The sequence below is a fragment of the Heliangelus exortis genome, chromosome 9, assembly GCF_036169615.1.
Source record: "Heliangelus exortis chromosome 9, bHelExo1.hap1, whole genome shotgun sequence".
Classification (NCBI taxonomy): domain Eukaryota; kingdom Metazoa; phylum Chordata; class Aves; order Apodiformes; family Trochilidae; genus Heliangelus; species Heliangelus exortis.
This window is the reverse complement of record NC_092430.1, coordinates 22,749,234-22,774,382: the sequence shown is the minus strand read 5'-3', so window position 1 is coordinate 22,774,382 and position 25,149 is coordinate 22,749,234. Positions and strand designations below refer to the sequence as shown.

The window sequence follows — 25,149 nt, the reverse complement described above, 5'->3', positions numbered from 1 at the left end:
CTGAGATGGAACAAGTTTCTTTATGGCAGTGCTCAAAAGGGGAAAATTCAGACAGAGCCCTGAAAACTGCGGTGCTAAACCTGTTGTAACAAGCACAGCATTTGATTTTCAGCTGTTTGACAATGTCTTGCTCCATTCCTAGAAATCATTTTTCAGCAGCATCCAGACACTCAGCAGAACATGCTCCAAGGAGTCTCCCTGGTTTGTTTGGGAGCTTCATTGCCCCCCAGGTTACCTGGTAATGAGCAAGATGAAACCCAATTCTTACACAATGAAGAACAAACTGGATCTGCCTGTCCTCTGGCAATCACAGCAACTCACTGGGTAACGTGGTACTCTGAGAGGAAGGATCATTTGAAAAAAAAAATAAAATATATATATATTTGTAGCCTCCCTCTGAAAAAGTAGCTGGGCACTGGAACTCTGAAACTAGAGCAGTGAAGGAAATATGTTGTTTGTACCTGCCAAAAAAAGATCTAACTCGAGCAGAAAAAAAAATTTAAAAAAATCTTCTGTCAGCCTTGCAATTTCAGATCACCAACTGGAAGGAAACCCTGTCTGATTAACAACCCCTACCTGGCAGGTCTTTAGATTCCAGTATGGCTGCTGAGGCAATTTTCCTTAATGAGAGAGCAGGGAGTTTTCTTGTTAAGAGCCTGAAAGATCTCAACGTGTACAACTTGGGAATGTGACAAACAAGGGGGTGACAAAGTGTGAGAGTCATTGAAGGAGCCAGAATCACCAGAAAAAATCCTCTTCAGTGTAGTGCAGGGATTATGGATGTGAGGAATGGTATGCAGAAGGATGAGGGAAATTCATCCTGAATGTTAGAAAAAGCTCTGACAGTGAAACTGAATTCCTGTTCTGTGCTGTCAGGGGAATGGACTAAATGACAAGAGGAGTTTTTACCTCCTGAAATTCCCATTGTTTCAGTGGTACATTTCCATCCTACCTTTGCATTTCATTCAGGTTATGCACATGCACAGTACCAGAACAAACCTCCTCAGCTGGTGGGTTGAAATCTCTGCTGATTTGTAGAAGATTGCAAATCTTCCCTGAATTTTAATCATCTCCCATTTAAATGCAGTGATTTTCTTGTTTGATAATTCATATTTTCTTCTTGCAGTTCACACTGAAACTCTGTCCTAGTGATAACTCCTTTCCTAAATCATTCAAGGTCAATTTATATCTGTCCTTCTGCCAGTACTGTCCTTTCACCTCAATATTTTTTTTCCTCCCCATTTATCACCCTAAAGTCCATCTGAGTGCCACTGCAGCCTCTAAAGACCAAAAAAATCCCAGGCTTACAAAACCCCAAGCACTTTCTCCAAAAGATTATGACAAGAATGAAAAGGGGTCTGCATGCTCATTTACACAGAAAATTTTTCCTTTTATAAGTGACTAGAATCAATTATAGATTTTTATCAAAGGATGTTTGACATTGTGTTTATAGTATCCAAACATTACAATAACTTCATGCTGATCAAAAGCTTTGTATCAAAGCTTCTAATGTAGCAGTGCTTTATCTGTTTACTTGCAAAAACCACCATAGAAGAAACCCCACAAAGAAACAAAATAATGCATTCAATGACTTCACATCCCCCCAACCAAATATTTTTAATTATATTTAAAATAGCCCATCTCAAATTTTTAATTATCAGCACAAAATAAAACACATTCAAAAATAATAACTCATATCAGTCTTGTCTTGAAATACATAGAGAGCACCTAAGCTGAGCCAAAAGTGTTCAGATTTAAAAGACCAGTCCTGAGCTCACCATAAATATAGAAAGGTTGTGCCAAAATGTAATAATGATGCAGTAAGATCAATATTCAAAGGGGGGAAAAAAAAAAAAAAAAAAAAAAAAAAAGGCACCTATTTTAAGCTTCAGCCAGAATTGATAGTTCTGGAGACTTCCCTGACTTTCAGGGATTATTTTCTTCCACTCTAAGGAGAAGCATAAATGCCACTTCTTGCTATAATCTACAACTGTAATTACAAGAGTGAATTTTATACATTCTGTTTAGCTGAAAAAAAGATAATTCCAATTTTTCTCTGTTCCCTTAGGAATATAGAATGGTGCTGCCTCTTCCCTGTGTGCCAGTCACTCAGGTGTCACTTAATTCCATTCTAATGAGGGTTGTTTGGGTTTTGGGTTTTGTTTTGGGTTTTTTTTTTTTTTGAGCTCTGTACACCTGTGACCTATTGAACAGCTGTCAGATGGCAACGATTTTGGGTTCACCTGAACTTGGCTGGAAGATCCTGTCCCTTATCAGTAATCTCCTAAGCAATTACCCTACAGCACACATTTTACCTTCATTTCTTTACTTGTCCTTTCCTAGCACAAAGCATGCACTTACTTTGGGCAGGGGGTACAGGGAGGTGGAGAAGGAAATTTGGAACACAACCCCCTCTCTTCCTGACAAATACTTCTCTGTGCTAGGAAGTGCTGACTCTTTCATTTTTCTGTTAAATAAAATATGAGAAATAAATTGAAATTCAGCTTCTTAACGACTGTGTAGAAAAATCACACCTAACCTGTGTATAAATTCTCTTAATATTTTCTTACTGTTCTTTCTGCTCCTTTATATTCTACATTATCAGGATGGTCTAAGACTGCAAATAATACAAATAATACAAATAACTTCTTTCACTCTTGAGAATGAGGATCTCTGCTTTATGAAAGGTAAATATCCCCCCGTGCTCTCAGGTGCTAAGCAAGCCACACTAAATGCTTTGCCAGTGGGACAGTAAGAGAGAGAATAATTCACATTGCAGCCTGGAAATCTGAAGTCAAAAGAAAAGAAAAGAAAACACATACTGTACAAAAAGCCTCCAAGCTGAATGTTGAGTTTTCTACTATAAATATTTTAATTCAGCTTTTAAGTCAATGCCTAAAAATAAGGTTTCTAAATGTAACTTTTTAAAAAAGGGTAAAACTCTTGCAAGTGTTGTGCTGAGTAATCTTGATATTTATTATTTTAAATAATATTCTTTTACTTTCCTAAAATTAAGTACAAACTTTGACCTGTTTTTGCAGGTAGTTTCAATCTGTCCAAAGCAGCATTTTTTATTCCAGAAGAATTTAGTGGTCCAAGAAGTTCACTTAGCTTTATCCAAGAATGAAGCTCCATCTGTACAATCTCTCATCACAAACTCCAGTTCACAACTTCCTTCCCAGCAATTTACAACCTGTAAGACCTCTCCAGAACAATAAAGAGAATTACTATTGCCTTACACTCCTGTAGTACATCCCACAAAGAGTTTACACAACCCAGGTGCTTAAGCATTTACACCAGCAGGGCCACCAGCACAACCTCCAGGTGGCTGCAGCCCAATTATGCACTCAGAAAGTCAAAAAAGCCCAAACATTTCCACACACGAGCACACCAAAAATAAATAAAAAAGAAACTGCAATATTCAAGGAAGGGGAGAAGCCTATTCCTGGCTAAAACCAGTGGCCAGGAAAAGCCCATGATGGATACAGAGATTGTTTGTGAGAAAGCAGTCCCCCAAAAGCCTTTAACCCTCTTCCCTGACATCCTGCTAAGCCCCAGGTATTTATAGACTTTATCTAATTTCCTGTCCCCAGAAACTCTCCTGCTCAGTTACACAACATCTTCCCAGAACTCCAATTCCACATTAAGGCTCCTTAGGAACATTCAGGCTCTTTTTTTTCCTCGTAAGGTGTTGGGAAGAACACACAATTTCTTCCTCAAATGAGGAGACAACTCCACTCTCAGTAGTTTCCCATCCAGCCACAGTAATTGGATCCTACAACCCCATCAGCTCCTAGCTGAAGCAGTTCTCTTTTCATCTCTCCCAAATATTCAAGTAGAGATTCATCATCTCTCTTCTGCCCTTGATTAGATTTTGAACAAGCCAGACCCAATCTCTCTACACAAAAAGATTAATCAATTCCCTTGATCTTCTTAACTGCACTTCTCTGCTCCCATTCTCACTGGAGCCAATCTCTGAGCAGAGGTAGCCAGACCCACACAGGCACTTTTCCAAGTCATTTTACCACAGCTCATTATAATTCTAAAATAGTTCTCTGACTCTGACTCCTCTCTTGACTCAGGGGATGCTTCAGCTACTCTGTTTCTGGAGTTTAACCATGGGATGTTTTCTCATGGCTCTCAAGGCCATGCCCCTGAGATGTTCTGCATGCAACCAGGATGCAGGGACCCACTGAGACACAGAAAAAAAAATATCTGCCTCTCTTCCAAATGTCATCTTCAGCTCTACGGGTGGTCAGGATGCTCAGAAGTGTTACCCTCTAGGAAAGAGAAAAAATAGTAATTGTTACTACGTGCATAGCACATCAAGAAAATATTAGGGCAGGGATTTCCCAAGACATGCACCACTTTCAGTTTTTATTTCCAATGGACACAATATTTAAGCCTTTTTTAGGCAAAACCCAACCTGGTATATTGCAAGCACATATTTAACCACAAAGTATGTGCCCAGACATCTTCAGTCTAACTTACATGGGAGCTTCATGAAAAAACATTTTCTTTTATCCCTTCTGACATCACCTTCCTCTCACTTTCCTCTTTTTCTGTCCCATACTTCTTTGGTCAACTTGTCTAAATTTTGAAATGTAACTTTTAAGTGAAATTTGGAAATTAATTTGAAGAGGAGGAGAGGAAATGGAATAAGCTGACTGCAAGGTGTCCAAATAACACAAGAGGTTACAGAGCAGCAGAGAACCATGGATCAGCTCCACCTGGCACCTCTGCAGATACTGAGGTGAGGAGCCAGGAATTGAAGATACACAATTCCCTGCTCTAGGAGGAAACATGCAGTAGACACTTTAATGAGGTTGAAAAAGATTGTTGCCTCCCACTCAACCATTTTCTACAAATGATGACTCCTCTCCCCCACTATTTGCCTCTGAGATTTTCTTCTGGCAATACAACCCATGCAGAAAATTACCTGAGCACTTTAGCTGAAATATACTGACTTACTTATTTCCCCTCCATTCTAAAATATTTAGAGGATGCCATGTAGTGTGTGAATGTTCCTGTTCTGTCAGTGATTTGCCTCTGCTCACATTAAACTGCTTCTCATTCTAAAGACTCTGCAGCACTCTAAAATGTGACAGGCTCATTGGCTTGCAAATCTTTCTTTATGCTTGGGAAATTTTATTATTATTTCTGCAAAGGAGCTGAGATCCCATTGTGTGTGTGTACCCCTTAAATAACAACCAGGGAACTGAGGCACTGAGCAATGAAGCTGAGCTGAGAGAGGTCAGACAGGGGTTGGGACCACTGCCACTCCAGCCACCCTTTGGGACAAGGCCACCCTTGTTCTCTGCCAATCTTTGCTCTGGTGCTGAAACCAGAGACAGGACTGACCCACCACTCCTCAGGGAGCACTGAAACAGCAGAAACAGGAGAAAAATGAGACAAAGACACAAAAGTCCAGTAGAGATTAGACACATATGGCCCCATGTGCCTCCCAGGCTCTGTCCCAGCTATTATTTCTCATGCCAGAAGAGGTACAAATTCACCTCCCCACTAGGACAAGAGGATGCTGGCTGGCAGCTCAGAGCAGACACTTTCAGTTCTGTCACATGCAACATAATAGGATCTGACTTGATTCATTTAAAATAGAAAATAAGTCTTGTGGTGCCACTAATTCACTGGCAGTGCCAAGGAAAAGATGTTTGATTTTTGTCTCTGGATGGAGTTAAGAATGGGGACTGGGTGTTGACTGGTTAAAAGACTTGAGATCTTTTAGTAGTAATAAAAAAGTTATGCTATATAAACCTGTCACAGGGGTTTCAGGTTTATTTTAGCAGTGCAATACTGATAGCAATTCTGATTTGTATATATTCACTGCTCTAGAACAAAGGAAGGATTTTTCACAACAAGCAAACTCCCTAAAACAACCATCAATTTTCCATGGAAAAAGGAAAATGAATCCTCTCTGCACCTCTAAGTGATACTTGATTTGATTTTCCTTTTCTGCTTAAGAGTTATCTATTAAATGAGGTTGTACACATTGTGAAAGTTGATATATTTCAGATATACAGTGCTTGCAGAACAAAAATACAGCTTTATTTACAGCACTGTGTTTCAGGGAGGCAGCAACTGTTGGGAACCTGTGAAAGAGAAGTAGCAGGAGTCACAGTCTTGCTAAAGCCAGTGCAGATTTCCCTGTGCCAGGGAAATTCCCAACAGAAACAGGCTTACAACTCTGCCCTGTCCTGAAATCTTTTAATAGTGACAGAGGAATAATATTTCAGTGTCACATTTTTTGTGAGGAAAATTTCATCACTCACTTAAATAGTTAAGAATGGAATTTCAAACCCAGTCTTCCAGGTTTCAAGTTCCATCCCCAATAGTGTGAATTCTTTTGTCCAACTTTGAGTTCTTTCACTAAAAGGTATCAGAAGAAAAGCAGTCTTCTACTGCAGAGACTGAAAGATCAAGAATTTTAGGCAGATCATCCCTGAAAGATCATAGAATCATTGACTAATTGGGTTGGAAAGGACCTCCAAAGGTCATTTAGTCCCTGCAGTAAGCAGAGACACCCTCAACTAGATCAAGTTGCTCAGAGCCTGAGCAAGATGTAGACTGCATGCTGGATTTCTGAAAATTACCACCAGTCCAGTAAAAGGCAATTAGAAGAGGAGCAATGTCATCCCAACAACCAGGAATTGTATAAAGTATTTTAAACAAAAAAATCTTACCCAGCTTCCACTGCAGTGAGTAGCCACACACTCATGAACCTAGATGGAAACAGCTTTAAACATTATTTAAGGGTATAAATAACTTAAAATCTCAAGCCCTGAGCCTCCTCCCTTTCCCACCCCCTAAAAAAAAAACAACAAAAAAACAACAAAACCAGAAGTAAACCATAAGACTAACACTTTGGATAATCTTGCAGAGGTTAAGAAAACAAATGTAAACAAGTTTTTCATTAATTTCTACATCATTCTCCTCCAAATAGCTTTCCAAAAATACAGAAGTGGCAACAAGTTTTGCCTGCAAGGCACACAAGCAGCAGAAGGTACAAGTTGTGAAATAGCTTTTAAGAAGTCAGAAAACACAGAAAATTGCCAACTCCCAGAATTTAGCTTCAGGTACTTGATTGAGAGAAATCAGCTCTGAAGACATGAAGAGAAGTGACAGTAGTTTGCAGCTGGACCATTCCCCTTGTAAAATCCTTTTACTTTAGGCATTTTTGATGATGAACTTTCCCACTTGTTCCTGAAGTTAGCCTCAAAGGACAGTGACTAATAGCTTGGAGAAGAATTGAAATTGCAGCTTGTGGCTTGAGCTGAACACACACACACAAAAATAATAACCAGAAGCCCAACGTCTGCTACTTTGAAAAGAAATGGCAATGTAGGTGTACCTTGCACAAATGAACTCCATCCATTTTCAGCAGCCTCAAAGGCTACAGCAGCAAAAGATTCTGGAAACAAATAAAAAGCCTGTGCTGAAAGTTAAGCCCCTGAGCTAAGATTTTTGCCTTGCACAGAATGAGCAGAGAAGGGACCCAAGTAGAGTCCCTCTGCCCACCACCCCAGACCCAGAGAACAGGGTGCTTTGCTCTAAACCCAACAGCTATGGCAAGAGATTAATTTTTGACTTGTAGAAATAAAGAATGACTCGGTACAAAAATCATTAAACAAACAGTCAGGAAGATTTGCACCTGAATGTTCAATTTTAGAGCTGCCACATATTTCATGTGAAGGGGCACAGTGCTCATTTCAAGAATGGGGCAAACAAAGCCAGACTGGGGGGGGCTCTTGGTTCCCTCTCCCAGTAAAAACAGCACAAGAAACAGGGAGAATGTCCCACCAGGCTCTATGTCCTTGCAGATGAAGCACTGGAAAGAGGTTACACATCAGACTTGACACCTCAGTAAATGAGAATTGGCCAAGTGGCAGGGTTGATCACTAATTATTCCACTGCGTCAGCCTCGCTGTTTAATTTGTGTCTAAGAGACATGATTACAGCAAGGTGGGTTTTTTTGCACCTCAGCTGTATTTTTCTCATGCAAGTTGCTCCTGTATATTGGCAGAGAAATAAAGAATTGCATGTTCATGAGAAAAAGCTTCAGATACAAAGAGGTCAATAGGCTGAACTTCACTTACTTTGGCATCATCAGCAGTTCCTATTGCTTGTGTTCCGTGATATAAAAGTCTCTTCTGATGCTGGAAGAAAAAAAACAAACCATACTTTTGTCTTGGTAATGCACACATTTCTCTTTTTGAAAGAATATCTCAGTTGTCACTTCAGTATTTCTGACAGAAAAATTTCAACTTGAGCGAAGTTTTTAAAAGTTTAAAAAAAAAAAAAACAGAACTAAAAAAACCACAACTAAAACTCAGCTCCAATTATATTTTCCTTTGCTCCTTAAACTGTGTAACTTCCATCAAATAGAAACACAGAATTTCCCCCTAGCTGCAGCAACCAAGGCTCTTTATGAGGCTCCAGAGAAACCTGCATAAAATCTGAGTGTGACAAAACCCCAACCAGCAGCACTGCTACATGATGCTCATGCTGAGTTAATGGACCACGATTTGTCTACAGCTGTAGTGTCACTTGTGTGGGAATTTCACTTAAAACACAGCAACTGTGTTTCTTCATTCAGGGAAGTTTACAGATAGGATAAAGTTTTGCTTCTCATGGCTCACGAGCAATATTTATTATCCTCACTCCACTCTGTCCTTGGTAGGAAATTTCTGATCTCCCATCCCAAACCACTTAAATTCTGTTTGCTACTCATTAGGCAGATGTAGAAAAGCACATAAAATTATTAATGCCACATGGCTGTGCAAACAGCAGGAAAAAATAGTAACCACATTTTCCTTGATAAGCAAGGCAAAATCCTTCCAATTAACATTTTAATTAGAAAATTCACTTACCATGAAAGTGTCCTGCATTTTCTTAAGGGTTTTATAACTCGGACGGCTACCAAATTCCTCCACAACATTTTTCACTGTGGCTCTATCAGAGATCAGATCCCCAGCAGCAAAAAGGGAGTTTGAGTTATACTTGTAGCATATACCTGATTCTTTTTATTTTAAAACTTCAGGCACTCAGGTTTCTATTTCAGCCACCACTTATCCTTGGGGACTAACACAGCGTTGGGGAATAAAGCAATTACCTACAGTGAAAATTCCAGTAGTTACAATTATGAAATAATAAAATGTCACAGACATGTCTGATTTAGATACAGTGTTTTAAACCTTTGAGCTTGGTGAAATATTAAAAAATATTCTCTAAAATCATTATTAGGTACAATGAGCCCTTTGAATGTGACACTGAATGCAAATGTACAAACATCCCCAAGCATAGCTGAATGTGCATTAGGAATCAGTGATGGAAAAACTTAACCCTTGTCACCAGTACTAGAAAAACACTGAAAAAACACATTTCCTTCTAGAATATGGTTAATAAGTTAAACATTTATATCCAGGGTAAGCAGAGTTTAATATTCACAACACTCAGGCTCATTGCTTCCCTTGGTGCTCGTGAGTCTGAGTCCCTGACAATCCCTACAAAAACAATTTAACTTCCCTCCATGGGCATCTTTAGTTATTGCTTGAAAAAGAAAGTGCCTATGAATCTTTAATAGCAAGAAAGATTCCAAAGGAATAGCAAAGACAAACTTTGAACCCAAGAATGCACATTTTCTGGAACGAATCCTCAATTGCAAGTTCTCCTTGCAAATGCAGCCACAGAGTCTCACTCACTTTAACACACTTTGACCTCTGATAAGCAGCACTGCAAGGTGGCAGAAAAGGGGAAAAAACACTTTATCCTATAATTTTATACTCAGGTACTGCTACCACAGTCCAAGCTTTCCATGACAAGTGCAATGCAGGCACAAATTAATTCCTGCACCTCAAATGCTGCCAACCTTCATCCTTATGATGGACATTAAAAAAAATAAATAAAAAATGATGTGCTTGCACTGCTCTTGCAAAGAATACTTGAAGTCAACACATAATTGATGCTAAAATAGAGACTCACATGTGATCACCTAGGAATCAGTCCTGGTGTAAATGCCTCAGAAAGGGCTTTTTAATGCTATGCTGTTATGCCTTGGCATGATGTGCAGCATCCTGAGCTGTTACAGCAGCCTGTGCTTGGGTGAAGGTGAATGAGGCAAAAATCATGAAGTTGTGGAGAAGGTGCTTCTGCCATCCAGCAAGACAACTACTACTTGTTGGGCCTAGTCAGAAAAAATTTTCATGGTCTCAAAACTCAAGCATTATGTCCAGAAAATTATAACCAAGCTGTGAGACAAAGAAGCAGAGGAGAGACATCACCTCCACAGAAATCTCCAGATGAACCAAACCCACCATCTCTGCCTTGGAGACACCCCTGCCAATTGATTCTGCTGCAAAATTCAAGTTTCAAGTCAAAATTCAAGCAAGGAAAAAATCCCCATGTCAGCCTAAAGGAGCAAATTCAGCACTGCCCAATAGTTCTGTTTATTTTACAGAGGACCAAAATCTTGGGGTTACATATCTTGACACAGTGGGGCCCAAGATGGTACACAGCTCATCCCAAGTGATGAAGAGTGAAAAAACCCCAATTAGTTGTGGACAAGGTTAATGAGTTCTTCATCAGAAATTTCATTTATACAGCATGTTAAGCTTCCAGACTTGAGAGTGGTTTTTCTTTTTTGTTCAGACTGTTTTACAGTGACATTTTCCAAGAGGAATGAGGACAAAGAGCCCGGCTTTAAAATAGAATTTGACAGATTTATGAGTAAAATTATATGGTTCTTTTTCACTTCTGCAACAGGATGGCAGAATTGATGACCCAGGGAACATCTTTTGAGCCCTGTTTTTTAGGGCCAAGATTGCAGCTAGGAAGCAGTTCTGCTCCTGAAGCACACTGCCTGCTACTCTCTTCTGAGAGCAACATCTGGCCAGAAGAGTGTGAAGAAAACCAGAAGAGCAGAGTGAAAAATGACAAAGTGAGCAAATGCACAGCATCATTACCCAAAGCTTGAGGAGCTCCCACAGCTCACAAGCAGAAACTCCCTGCAATGCCTCTTTGAGAGGGCACTGCTTATTCCTGGGGGAAAAGGAGCCATGTTCCCAAGCAGAGCTGCCAGAGTGTACTCTGAAGGGGAAAATTAATCACTGCTCTGCCAAATCTGGTTTTTATTACCTCATGAGCTATGTTACATTTATTTCCCCTTCCTAACAAAATCATCTAAAACTGGATTTTGTATCTAGATGAGGAGCTCTTCATTCCCTACCCAATTCCAAGCAGCACATGCAGTCTCAGAACCCTTGCAGAATCCCTTGATTCTTCCCTTGACACACAGAGAAAGATCCAAAAAGAACATGAAGAAGGAAAGCTTCAGTGGTAGTCTAAAATTATACAAAAATGTAATACTTAATCAAGACTGATACTAAGTCATCTTACTGTCTGCAGAAATAGAAGTTCTGACACCAGGAAATTTCATATTTAATGCTTCATGTCAACTCAAGGTAAAGATTATATTGAGCTGGGCACCTGACACATCCTATTTTTAAACAAAACTTTTTTTGAGTGTTAAAACAAGAAGCTTCTAAGCAGAAATAAGTATATTTTCTTAATTTCTTTGTAGGCTGAGAAATACCAAAACACATAATTAAGACATTTCTTTGCTTCATTAACAAATATACAAAGTTTTATTTTATTAGATTGGCTTTCTGTAGGTTAACATTATCATTTATAAGCCACATTCACAGCAGAAATTTACTACTAGAATATTACTAATAGCACTGGCTGCTGTATTGGAAATCTTTGAGAATCTTATCTTGAGCTATTCAGGTAACTTGAATAAAGTGCAAAAGCACAACAAAATTTGACAGACATACACCCCAGCACATACTCAGTGGAAAAATGAAGTTTGTGAGACCAATAGATATGGATTCACTTCACACAACAGAAGACCTGAAGACATCAGCAACAAAAAAGAAATCAAAATAAGGTTAGAAATAAACATACTGAACAGACCTTAGCCCTATGCTTGGTACCTTATAAAGGTTTTAGGAAGAACTGATGAAGAGAGCATTTCTTTTCTTGAAAGCCTCTTTAACTTCAGGGAATCCATTTGCAGGATATAACAGCATCTTGTTTGGGAACCAAGTAATATTTTTTTACTACACCTGTGGAAATAAACATGATACCATTCAACAAATGATTGCCAACACTAGCTACTGTCCCTCTCAAGACAGTAAATTAGAAAAAGCTCAGATTTTTATCAGAATTGAGACCAACTCACAAAGTATAACCCAAATTTTTATGTCTCTCTTCCAGCCACTGGTGCAGTGTCCCAGTACCACTCTTTTCAAGATCACTGAACTGCCAGAAGCTCTGGATGCCTTTTCCCTTCTTCTACCTGACTTCCTAGTTTTTGTTAAGCTTTTTGGTGCTACAATTTAAGATTAAATCATCTGCCAAGCAAGACTACTCAACCTTTTTACTTCAAAAATGCAAATTAGATACTATAATTTAGCAGACTGCCTCCTTAGCAGCAGCTAACATGGCTTTTTTCCCACCATTTTCTAAGAGATGAGTGTAGCATGCCAAACTTTAATAAATAACAAAGTTTTAGCTATAAACTGTGTCCACCCCCCTTTGTCATGTTACTATGCTCAGTTTCTGATACCCACAAAACACCACTGTCAAAACAGAAAACAATCTGAACAGCAAGCTCTAAGGACCACGTCCTGTTTATAGCTTTTATCACCAAGAAATTCACAACACACATTCCCAAGAATTCTTTTTTAACACAGTGCTCACCTTTACATTGTTGTATTTCACTACAGTCAAGTGAAACATTTCCATGCACAGTTACACAAACATCCAGTGCTGCTGGAGAGCTGCAGATTGGTTTTTTCCCCTTTCAGGTCATTTAAGCAGATAACAAAATTCAGAGACCCAGCTGATGTATCCTGAGTAAGGCACTTGCCCCAGGTGAGCAATACAGCACCAGGCCAGTGATCAAGAAAAGTCTGGCTGTACCTTTTCCTCATCATTTATACCTAAAACAAGGAATAGTTCTGCAGTAATTGTGGTCTTTCAGTCCAAAATGAACCTCCTGCAACAGCTTGTGCAGCTCCATAAACTGCTTCACATTCTTCCCAAAATTTACAATTAGAGCCACAGAAATATTTTGAAGACTTTCAGAAGTTTATTCCAGACCCATTCTCTTTCAGAATAAACTTAAGGTGCACTTCAAAGAGGCAATGCAAGGTATCCATTAGAATTGGTGAAGGATTACCATGAAATCACAATGATACAACTCAAACCTGTTTTTAGCAGTTCTTAACCACCTACACAGAAAAGTTTTGTCTATTGAGGTCTTGAATGATTTCAATCCCTGAAAAAAAAGTTGCCTTATTGGCATGCATAGTACAGACTTCACTAGAAGAAGAGTTCTAGCAGCTTCTCCCTCCCAAAAGGCAACCAACATAAAACCCTGCTATTTTAATATTTTAAAATGACCTTTTGCTGCATAGTAAGCTGCATATATTTAAAGTAATCCTCTGCTCAAAACCATGGGATAGCCTAAGAGTAAAATACTGTTAACTCACCAGCAACACAAGATTAAGAAAGAAGTGGGATTTAGTTTCCATCAAAAACAAAAGCACATCTCACTTCTGAGGTTCTTTATTATACTGTCAATGACATTTTAATAGAATTATTCTAGTATTCTGGTCTTCAATTAGATCACAGGACAAAACCTGTTTTAAGGAAAACCCCTCATTTTATACTGATTTGTACTGTCTGTACCTTTAAGCACCCAAATCATTTTAAAATTTGCAATTTCATGAACGTTCTGCAGTTCTGGAAAGATGAGTTATGCAGATTTTTTTTTTGTTCAGATACAAAAAAAAGACAGTCTAACAGATGTAAACTATTTATTGAGTATTTGCCACCAATATTGTTAAATACATAATCTTGCAGGTTTCCGCTTTCAAGTTAAAATGTCAGAAACAGAACACCAAGTATTTACAATTCTTAAAAGGAATGTTACATAATGACACATTAAGGCGTAAATTCTTTTGGCTTATAATTCTGAAAAGAATGATAATAGCAAAAAGTGATGCAAAATCTTCCTCGTGAGATTATGATTCAGCTACAATGTTTTACAAAAATATGGTGTAAGATGGCAATAATCCCATTCAAAATCCTGCATTAGGCCCCCCCCCCTCTTCAGGAGGGGCTGATAATTTATACAGTCAAAACTTTAAAATTTACATATAAAGGTACCCTATCCACCATTGAAAAGTACAACTCTCAACATATACAGTTTTCAGGCCACAGTTTTGAAGGTCTGGAGTATCAAGTTGGTTTGATGAATTAGTCGGTTGGCACTTACAAACACATTTATTGCCCTGTGGAAAGAGGAAAAGATGGATTCAGGCATTTTTAGAAACATGTCCTTCAATAAATGCACCATCAAGCTTGGGTGACTAAACATATTGGCACCTGAGCTCTGCAAATTGGAAGCATATTGATGTTTTACCATACTGTGATCTACCTGAAGCTTATTGCTGGCAAAGAGAGTTATTTACATAGCTTGATCTAAGGGAGATTTTGTTTATTGGCAGGAATTTAAAGACTTTGCCTCTCAACCACCATTGACACATCAATCATTTTCTTCTGGGCTTTTAGCTAACTAAGAAGAAGAATGGAGCAGATGATCATTAAATGTCTTTTGCTTTCAGAGCTGAATAGTTAATCCCCAAGTCATTCCAGAATTTGCAATTATTTCCTCAAGAAACATTCTGCATGTACTTATTTGCAACATGTTATTTTAATCACCTTTTTTTAAGAAAGAGGGGGGGGGGGGGGGTGTCACTGAATTTTTCAGCTCAGTCATGATACCTGTTAAGCATAACTTTTGTTTAGTGCTGCTGCTTTCTGGTGGGAACAGGGTATACTTATTCAACTTGTAGCTCAGATTTAAATAAAATTTAAACCAAATTTAGCCCAAGTTTCAGTAAGAGGAGGGAAAAAAATGCTTTGACAGGAACAAGGTGGTATTCACAGCTGGTCTCAGGACTTTGCTCTTTAGTAATGCACTATCCCCTGGGTGCTCTGAGTCATTACCAAGCTCACCAGGACCAGCAGCACATAAAACACTTTGGTTCAAAAATCTGGGGGGGATACATGCATCATCCAGAAGTCACTGCAGTGAAATTCATAAGAACAGTGAGTTCAAAACCCAAGGTGAAGACCTAAACAAAACCTTGTTTTGAAAACCACAAAGATCAGCTGAGTAATTCCAAATACTGCAAAGCACTGTAAGAAGCTATAAAAAAGATCAACAGAGGTGTAAATCAAAAGAAAACACTGCACAAATGTTTAGTTTGCAAGTGGTATTTCAAATAGATCACTTTTTTCAATAACACATTCCAGATTTTTTTTTGTCCTTTTACATAGACTGAAAAAACCCCAGAAGGAAATGAAACTTAACTTCACATATTCAAATTCAAAGGTAATACTGCACATGGGCATTACATGGTGGTGAAATCAACAGACTTCCCTTTCCTCAAAGACATTTTAAAAGGAATATGAGTATTTTAAAGTAGCTATGATGGTCTGAAGACAAAAGTGAGGAAAAAATTGATATCCTGAAGAAGGTAGCTTATACCCCAAAGCTTGTTCTATTTTCCCCAGTGAGTCAACAAGGCCTTTCATAATGTAAAACATTAGTACAAAACCATACTTACTTTCCATCTTTAAAATAGGTTTTCAGAGTATCACTGAAACTTTTGGAGTATTTTACAAACTCTTTCTTTTGGTGCTCAAGTGCCTAAGAAACAAAAACACCAGGAGCAGAGTCTTAATTCACATGATGTTGGGTACTGTGAGAATCTTAAGGTTAATCTGATAAAGAAAACTGGCCAACATTACTGTAGGTATAGAAATTTTGCTGGGGTTTTTTGAAGACATACAAAAAAGTCATCCTCTTCCCATGAGGAAAAGGACCTACCATACAGCAGTCCTCTTGGCCAAGCACTATGTCATTTACCTGTTTGGATAATCCTTTGATCAAATCAACATATTTCTTCTTATACTATTAAAAATGTTGGTTAAAATAAAAAAGTTCTTGCACATACCCGCCGGTTCTGATATTGGTATTTCTTGAAGACATTATTTACTGTGTCAAGAAGCTCCTTTATTGCACTTGCAATGTCCCTGTTTGGCAATAAAGAGATAGTTGTAATACCCCTTAAGCAATCCTATTTAAATGTTGGGATTTAATCCCCCTCTAGCAGTCAAATACTTCTTAGCAGTCTCTACAGACTCAAGTGTCACACAGGATGGAGCAGGACCAAACACAAGGAGCTGCACCAGTGACACAGAAATTCCAAGTGGGAATCACCAAGTTAAGGTGGTTTAAGTAACATGGGGCTCTCCTTAAAAATCCTCAACTCTGTCCACTCACTTAACAGCAAGGATAAGGCTCCTTTCCCAGGGAGCAGGGATCTTCTACAGCATTTGAGCATTCAGATTCAAATAAGAAGTTTGGGCCCTCAATCTGGGGAAAAATAGGTGATATAGCACTTACTTGATTGTCTGAAGAAACCTCACTCTGTCATTGATCTCATCAGGAATCTTACTAAGAATCTGTTTAAGTGCTCGTGCCTTCTCATTAAGATCTTGGAATTCTGGTTCTGGCCTTTCAATCATATATTCTAATAAGAAGAAGATATTCAGAAAAATAGCATTATTGTTTCCCCAAGTCTCTAGAGACAGCTAAAACCACTGCTTCACAAAAGACAGCAGTATTTAAATGTGAACAGCATCAAAATAGCCATCACCAGAAAACTAAAGTGAACATGCTCTGCATCAACAGAAACACAGCACAAAAGTAACTTTTATTCTTGTAAGCTGGAAAAGAGTCCATCTTTAAGACACTGAAGATATTACACTAATAAAACACAGTGTTTTAATAACTTAAAGTCTACTATAGGATCCCCTTCTATGACAGTGTAGCTATTTTGTAACTGTTTTTAATTTGAAGCAGAGAAAAGGAAAACTAATATTATACTCCAGGTTTTTTTTTTCCTGGTTGTTCAGGTTGCAAAGGGTGAACTACACACTCACACACAGCTGTAAACATTAATTTTCTTTCTCGTATTGGTTAAGTTTTCAGGGAGATTTAACTTCTCCAAAAGGTTTCTGGAAAATACAAATATTCTTTTTCCACAGTGAAAAAACCTATTAAGAAACAAATAACCTATTCTAAAAATATGCATAGAGAAATGCATGCTCCTAATTAACAGCTTAATTAAAAACACTTATTCAACATAAGAGATAAGATAATACCTTCTACATCATCAGCTGCCATACGCAGAAGAGACTCTGTGAAGTTCACATCCACACTTTTTTTCTCCAGAATTTTCATTATGATGTCCTGTGTAAGACCTGGATTTTCTTTTTCAGCCTGCACAGCAAAGAAAATTTTTATTCTTAAACATGCAAGACCTGAATACTGCAAACACAAAGGCAAATTTTCATGTAACTTGCTTCATATACTGCAGGAGTGTGCTAGATACATTAAAAGTCTGAGAGTTTTAGACTAGCAGATTACACTGAAAACCAGTTTTTCACTATTACCAACAATTTTTTCTCAGATTACATGTGTGGTTTTGTGTATACAGCTTTCCCAATAAGCCCTTCCACTCATTTCAATTTGACTATCAAAGTTTCTCAAGCAAAATAATCATTTAATATGTACAAGCTCTAGTTGAGATTTAAGACTGCCTAGGTACACCTAGATTTAAGGTACATGAAGATTTCTTAGTTGCATAGCTCACATGTTCAGTTTTGTCATTTCTACAACTACATTTGCTTAAAGAAATTCAAATTATCACCATTGTCAGTAAAGCAGCATAAAGCAATATTTGTATTTTCAGTCTTAGGAATAAAATATAAAAGTTTCAAAAAATCTTTTCTCTGCTTACTGCTAGATACACATACAGACCTTCAACTTATCCATTAAAAAAATCCCATTACTGTTCACTTTGTAAACCATTTACAAATTCTGTTCTGTGCCTGTTTGTCATGAGCACCTGTTCTACATAGTCCTGTCACATCTGGATTAAGTTTATGACCTGATTACCTTCACTGATTCTTCATTTAAGCTTTTGTGCTACGTGGACAAGACAAGATTCTGCTTATTCAGAATTGCTCAGTATGCTTGTATCATTCAGATTTATACTCTTAACATTTGCAGACATGTCAAACTTAGTCCTTGCAATTGTCTGCTTTATTTTGAAGACTACTGGATAAAGGATGCAGCCTTCAAACATGAAAACACAGGGAAACAAGACAGCTGACCTTTTAGCTTCATCATTGATTGTTGAAAGGGGAAAACATTTTTTCAGTACAAGGTACTGCTCACCTTAATAAATGCTGCTCTCAGTGTCTGGGCTGCAGACAGATTTACTCTTTCTAGCTGCAATAAAAATTTAGAGAGATTAGCAAGTCTGGTGTTACCAGAACAAAACAACTCAAGTACTCCTGCCTTGCCTTAGATATCATAATGAAAAAAGGAAATGACAAAGGATCCAAAGTGCTCATCTCATTTGAGGGAGAGAGACCACAAAGTTAGATTCCAAAGGAAAGATTTCACCTCCAAAATAAAACATTAAACTCAAACACATCACTGGATGTATTTTGCATTTACCCAGTGTACAGCAGAAGACTGACAGAAGCTTTGAAGAACATCTTGACCACCTCTGATAATTGTACAAAATAAATACCCTATTACATTTTAGCCATTAGCAGTAAAATTATCAAGCTGTTCACAGGTAAATGTTCAACTGTATAATATTTCCTGCCACAAAGTGCAGGATCTAGCATTTTTGTGAAAAACCTCTGTAAGAGGTAAGAAAAATAGATTGGGGCCAAGACAACTGGCAATCTTTGACAAGCCTGAAATTGTTTTCATGGAAAGAAAGGGAAAACAATGCATAGAAAGATGGTGTTAGACACAGAGCAAGATGAGCAGCTGCTTCTGTAATTGTATTTCTCAGTGTAAAAGGGATTACTGCATTCTAAAGCAAACTGTAGCTCACCTCATTAAAGACAGGATACATAACAGCATAGAGAGGCATGGAAACCATAGAAGTGGTCTCTGCTTCATTCTTCATCTCTTCCATTGTCATCCTCATTCAAAGACCCACTTCTCAAGGAAAACACTATAGAAGCAGAAAACTCCTCATTCACCAAAATGTTTCTTCTTTTTCCTCGTCGTGCAAGAATCCTTGAAGAACTTGAAAAATATCTTATGTTGTGTGAGGAAAAAAAAAAACAACAACAAAAAAACCACAATTAGGAATGGTCGTGACTGACAGGTTCTAAAAAATTAAAAGGCACAGAACATTAGTTTGTTACTACCTAGAAATTAGGAATTACTTATGTATTGAGTAACTGTAGTGTGACCACTTCATGTAACTTCAAAACTCTGACTGAAATCTATTAAGTGAACAGATACTTTAAAGAATCAGGTCTGATGTTTGACTTCAAGTTCTTATTGAATTCAGCTCTCCTGAAAGCAGTGGTCTTATTTGATATTTAGGACAAAAATCTTGGAGCAGTGTAAGATTCCTGACAACTCTCATATAGAAAAAGCTTGAAAAGCATTATTCTGTAAACCCAAACCAGATACAGATGCATTATGGCAATTAATGTTAAGACTACCTATAAATACTCCATATTTTTACATAAGCTGTGATTCTGCTGGAGATCAGTGCCTGGATTCCTACCCTTTTGAATTTTTTTCATATATTTGTTTTTATATCAGCCAAATCTTAAGTCATGTTTCCACTCAGGGTGTGTCACCACTTACATTAACTCAATGGAAAATTAATTGTTCCAGTAACTGAATCTAGTTCTCCACCCAACCCAGCTCATCACACCCAACAGAGTGATCATTGCTCAGACCCTGAAGTTCTGTGCAAAAGGGAAAAGGTCACTTTACAGTTCACTTTACTACAGCCTGACACCTTTCTGTTCAAAAGACTCTTCAAAAATATTTATATAACATAACTGAGTTTAAAGACCTGAAGTCCAAGTTGGGAATAAAGATGAACAAGAAATGAACAGTTCTGATTTTTAGATTTCCTTGGAGTATTTATCACACTAGGGGATTTTTTTTTTTTCAACAAGCTTCAGATACCAGGCATTCATATTGCTTGTTACTGATTTTACTGATATTCTAATAAGAAGTGAAATAAGTAAAATTTTTAAGAAACAGAAAATGTTAATTTAATATTCAGTATCATTTCCCAGTAGCTTTTAGAGGTTAAAAAATGCCAAGCTATTTCTTCAAACTATATTCCTTGTTACACTCTGCACTGGCTAAAAATCTTCAGGATGTTTAAACAAAAGAACAGATATAATGCTTTTGCCCAAGGTTGGTGTGAGATTTGTTATTGGTTACATTAAGCAAAGGATTTAAATCACTACAAATATCATGCATGGCTCATCTGGGGGTGGGATTAGGCAGTGTGAATATATCCACAAGTCAGAAAACTGACTGATCAGAGAACTGATCACACCAGAGAAACAGCCAACACTTAAAAAGAAGATTTCAGAAAAAAACTGAACACAAATATAGAAGACTTGATACAAAAGTCTTCTGATATGGATTACTTCTTGCAGAATCTTCTCTTTGGTTTTCTTCCTATTCAATACTTTCAACATGACATCCATGGGCAGATTCCTACAGCCACAGAATGGGATTATTGAGACATTAAAAAGGGGTCTGTATAAATGAGGTATGTCCACGTGGATGGAATTACAAAAACCAGGACCCTCACGTTTTAATCACCTGCCCATAGATATTTTACAGCTGTGAGGAACATAGAGGAATACGAGTGAATATTCACCATTCCTCAAGAATTTGAATATCTTTAAAGAACTTGTTTCAGAGCTACATAAATTAACAGGAGGTCTGCTCAGGTGGGGGAGGTAACTCGTCTGAACAAGTTTTCTCACACTTTCAAATCCAAGCTGTTCCATTTATTATACAGAAATATTCCCTGCACTGAAGGTTCTGGGGATGTAAAGGGTAGAGTGAGGAGTTACTTGTTCTACTGTTTACACCTGTGTTTCTGAAAGTTTAGTAAAAACACTCATGCAAGATACTACACCAACAAGCACCACCAATGACAACACTCACAAGTTCATTTTCTGCAAGTTTTTATCTGGAACACTGTATCCAAACAGGAAGTTTTAGAACAGTTAAATGGGGTCATTAAACATAGCTCTAGTTTACCCAAAAGTTTCTTGATCACAAGAAGAAGGGTAAAAAAAGGACAAAACAACCATTAGACAATTATTTTGTTTTTATGGGTTAGCAATATTCACGAAGAAAGGAAATGCTAACTGAAATGATGAATTGTTACAATGATGAGAACTTACTACACTCTGGACTACCATGAAGAATTCATTTTCTCCTGGAGAGCCATAAGTTACTGCTACTAATCCACAGTGCAGTTAAACCCTCCATATAAAAACAAAACCACACCATCTATTACCTCCTCATCAGACACAAACCCTTGGATTTATATTAATATAAAAGAAACAAATGCTGCAGCCCATGAGGTTGATTTAAATAAAAATGCACACCATAAATACATGAAGACAGCAAATATTTCTGTTGCAAACATATGAAAATAAAAATATTGAATAGATCACACTGCTTATTCCATTTTCCCAGATTACCTGCCCATTTTCCAGAAGACACTTGCATGACAGCATTACAGCACCCACTCTGATTGCTAATGCTGCCAGACTGTTGTCTTTGCAGCTAGGAATCAACTTCTTGGCATCTTCCAGGTGTAACTGAGATGTACTGCAGCCTTTGCTAGTGTTAAACAGCAGGGATAAAACCTTCACAAACCCCTCCACATTTATTTGCACCACAGGAAGACAGTTTGTCATAGCTGCACACACAGCTCTACGTACCATGATGCTGGAAGAAGGTCTCAATCCTGATTATAGACCACATCCCCCTCCCAAAATGGTATTTTGGTTCTAATAATTCAGCCAAATAACAGCAAGTCCAGCAGCCTTCAAAACGCCCTGACTAAAGGTGAAGTTTAACTCATATTATCATGCAGCAACTGAGAGGTTTCAGTATTTCTTTTCCTATGCAATGAAAAGCAGCCACCTGCAGAGCTGCCAAGCTTTATGGCAACACTGTCTTCTAAAAACTTAACTGCACTTCACTATAATCTCAAAAGAGATTTTTATTGGAGATGAGTTTACACTTGCTGCTCCTGCCAATTCTGTTTTGTTCTGGTTTTATAGATTAGAACAGCACAGCAAAGGTGGGTGGTTCAAGAAATCTCAGGAAATTGCTGTAAGCTGCAAAAAAGGTGTTACTGAGCTGGCAAACTTGGTCTGAGAAGGAAGACAAGGCAAAAATCATAAGATGCTGGTCTAGAATAGGCTGGCTGCCAAATCTGCAGGTAAGTCTCATCTTTTTTCTGATTCAAATCTGTGCAGGTGTCATTAGAAGTCATGCTTCAAGCTCCAGCATCAGGTGAAGTGTCAACCACTACAGAAAATGTACAGAATGATCCAGGGAACTTAAAGAGACTCTAAATTTGAAAGCTGTGCAAAGATGCCAGACAATACAATCCTGCTGCTCATTCTTTAACAACCAAACACAACAAACTGTGTTCCAAGAGATGTACAAATGTGGAGTATATTCTTTCACAGTCAGTATAAATCTCACTTTCTAACCTTTCATTTCCAGCACTGAAATATTATCCCAGCTGTTCAACCAACACTGAGAGGACTGGTACATTTTAGATGAGAATTTAGATGAGATTCTTTAATGGACTTATTCCCTCATATCAATCCAATGACATTTTAAAACATCCAACTGAACTTTAACATTAAAAAAATTACATTAGGATAAACTTCCTGTAAACTAAAAAGGGTAAATAACAACAAAAAAATTAAAATAATAAAAATAATCTCATACTTCCCAAAATGTCCAACTACCTTAGCACCTAAGGTAGTAATTGGCCTTCTCTAATCTGTGTCATTTACCCAGACTTTTGGTCATGAACCAAAACTGAGTAGCAGAACTACAGAGCTATTTAAGAATATAAACATCACAGAGTGCAGTCATCTTCCCAAAATCTGCTCATTAGCCAGTGTGAAAACAAGCCAGGTACCATGAAATAAAAGTCTTTGTGTAACAGTGTCTTTTGAAGAGTGGTTTAAGAGAAGAGAGCAAAATCTCAGGATTACAAATCTTAAGTGTTTTAAAACAACAGAAACTTGAGGAATCAGTTGGCAGGATTTCACTCCTCAGTTATGTACCCAGGAGATCTACCTATACATTGGTGTTGTCTCTATTGTAGCCTGCATCTACCTTAGATCTGGAAAAATTTAAGCACCTACACACACACTCTCTCAGTTAGAAAACTGCTCAAGAGGAGGAACAAAGCCTGAGGTAGTGACCAGTAAAGTAATTATCTCAGTGGTTGGTTTCTAGCAAAAATTCCAGCTCTATTTCTGCTAGCAAAGGCTAGCCTTACTGCCAAGAAGTTCTACTCCACTTTTTCTGTTAGGATTCAAGAGAAGGTTTTACCTTCAGCCTGATCTGAGACCCCTAGGTTACCAGAAAAAAAATTTAGTTCAGGAAGAAAGAGTGAAGAAAGGGAAACAGCAGCATGAATTCTATTTTGAATTAAGAGGAAAAGATCTTGGCTCCTATTTGTAAGCCCAATGTGCATGGGAGGAGAGAGTTTAAGTAATTTACTAATTACAGTTGCAAATTCTACAGAAGAAAAAAAAACTGCAGAGTATGCTCTTTTAACTATATGCATACCCCACACAGAGCCTGGTAACCAAGTCTCCCTTATTAATGGTCACTTAAGCAAAAAACCCACATTCCTTTTCTTTGCCAGATGATAACCTACCTGCCAACACTGTATTTCAATTATAGATTATAATTATTTCCCACTGTATAACTCAGACTACACAGTACAAAGCTCAAAGGCTTTGTGCTTCAGATACAGAACTACTTTCCTTTTTAAAGCTGAGGTGGTTTCATGACAGCATAGTTGAATTAATTAGAATTGGCATACAGATCAACAGCTATGATAACAATCTCTGTATTTTAAAATCAATAGACAACAAGAAATTTCAAAAAGGTGCTCTGCTGTACTGATTCCACATTATTCTAACTCTTCCAGCAGTTTCACTGTGGGAATGTCCTCAGAAAATAAAAGTATCTCTAAATGCCCCTCACTAGAAGAGAGAGAGGCAGTTTTCAAACAGCTCTACACACACACAATAGCCACTTACAGCTGAGTTCCCTCTAACAAAGCATAACTGCTTATGCATTTTATTACTGTTAGAGCAATCTGTATGACTAACTCAGAAATCACACGAACTTGCAATAAACCCGAGATGTCTATTTTTAGAATCACATCAACCTTAAAAAAAAAAAAAAAAAACCAACAAAAAACTCAAGCCTACTCTGAAGTCAGGCTTACAATTAGTTCACGTTCTTTTGCAATGCTAAGTTTCAAAATGGAAGTGATTTAGCCTCTTCTGATACACCCAGCCTTTTTGTCTGCCTGCCACATGAGAAGCTACCACCTTCTGGACTGTGCCCCAATTTCAGTACTTAGCCACATTAACAGTATTATACAGTGTAACTGAAACAGGTCATGGTTCTTAGCATATATCATCACAACATATCCTCTTACTCTTCCTTTTCCAACCCCTTCCCCTCTCTGGGAATCTAAAAGTAAAGCTGTAGTAAACACCAAGAGACAAGACAAACATCCAAACGCATTCCCACCAGTAAACAAATCCCAGGGAGCAATCAGCTCCTCCGATAACAACCACAGCACAAACCTGGCCCAGGGTTTCAGCCATCTCCCAGCTACAGGAGAAGAAACCAACCCCACTCACCAGTTAAATGAACATTTTAAAAGGACACCCCAGCACTCCACGCGTCCCCAGGGATCTGCCTCAACTCAGGGATCTGCTCTCCTTGCGGGGAGCGGGACGGGCCCCGGTTTGCGGGCAGGAGCCGAGGCGCCGTTTTCTCTCCTTTACACCTGAGGAGGAGGCAGTGACCGAGCCGCCGGCGCTCCCCGCAGCCACCTGACAGCG

At 38.1% G+C, this 25,149-nt stretch overlaps 1 protein-coding gene and 1 long non-coding RNA gene across 4 annotated transcripts; both read right to left on the bottom strand.

The window, feature by feature from the left end:
* Window positions 1-2,853: 2,853 nt before the first annotated feature.
* LOC139800047 (uncharacterized) lies at window positions 2,854-12,304 on the bottom strand. 3 transcript variants are annotated; one of them, XR_011727556.1, is made up of 4 exons: window positions 8,889-12,304; window positions 8,115-8,174; window positions 6,702-7,429; window positions 2,854-5,381 (listed from the first exon to the last, which is right to left on the bottom strand). It is a non-coding gene; the product is annotated as an uncharacterized lncRNA (long non-coding RNA). The 3 variants fall into 3 exon arrangements; XR_011727557.1 differs by lacking the exon at window positions 2,854-5,381 and having other exon boundaries at window positions 6,185-7,429; window positions 8,889-8,970; window positions 10,000-10,086; XR_011727555.1 differs by lacking the exon at window positions 2,854-5,381 and having other exon boundaries at window positions 6,185-7,429.
* A 1,577-nt stretch (window positions 12,305-13,881) lies between these two features.
* PDCD10 (programmed cell death 10) lies at window positions 13,882-19,290 on the bottom strand. Its single transcript, XM_071752737.1, has 7 exons — window positions 19,074-19,290; window positions 18,398-18,451; window positions 17,320-17,437; window positions 16,559-16,685; window positions 16,107-16,185; window positions 15,717-15,799; window positions 13,882-14,375 (listed from the first exon to the last, which is right to left on the bottom strand). The coding sequence occupies exons 1-7, from the start codon at window positions 19,167-19,169 to the stop codon at window positions 14,294-14,296; spliced, it is 639 nt and encodes a 212-aa protein (XP_071608838.1). The 5' UTR covers window positions 19,170-19,290; the 3' UTR covers window positions 13,882-14,293.
* Between the last annotated feature and the right edge of the window lie 5,859 nt (window positions 19,291-25,149).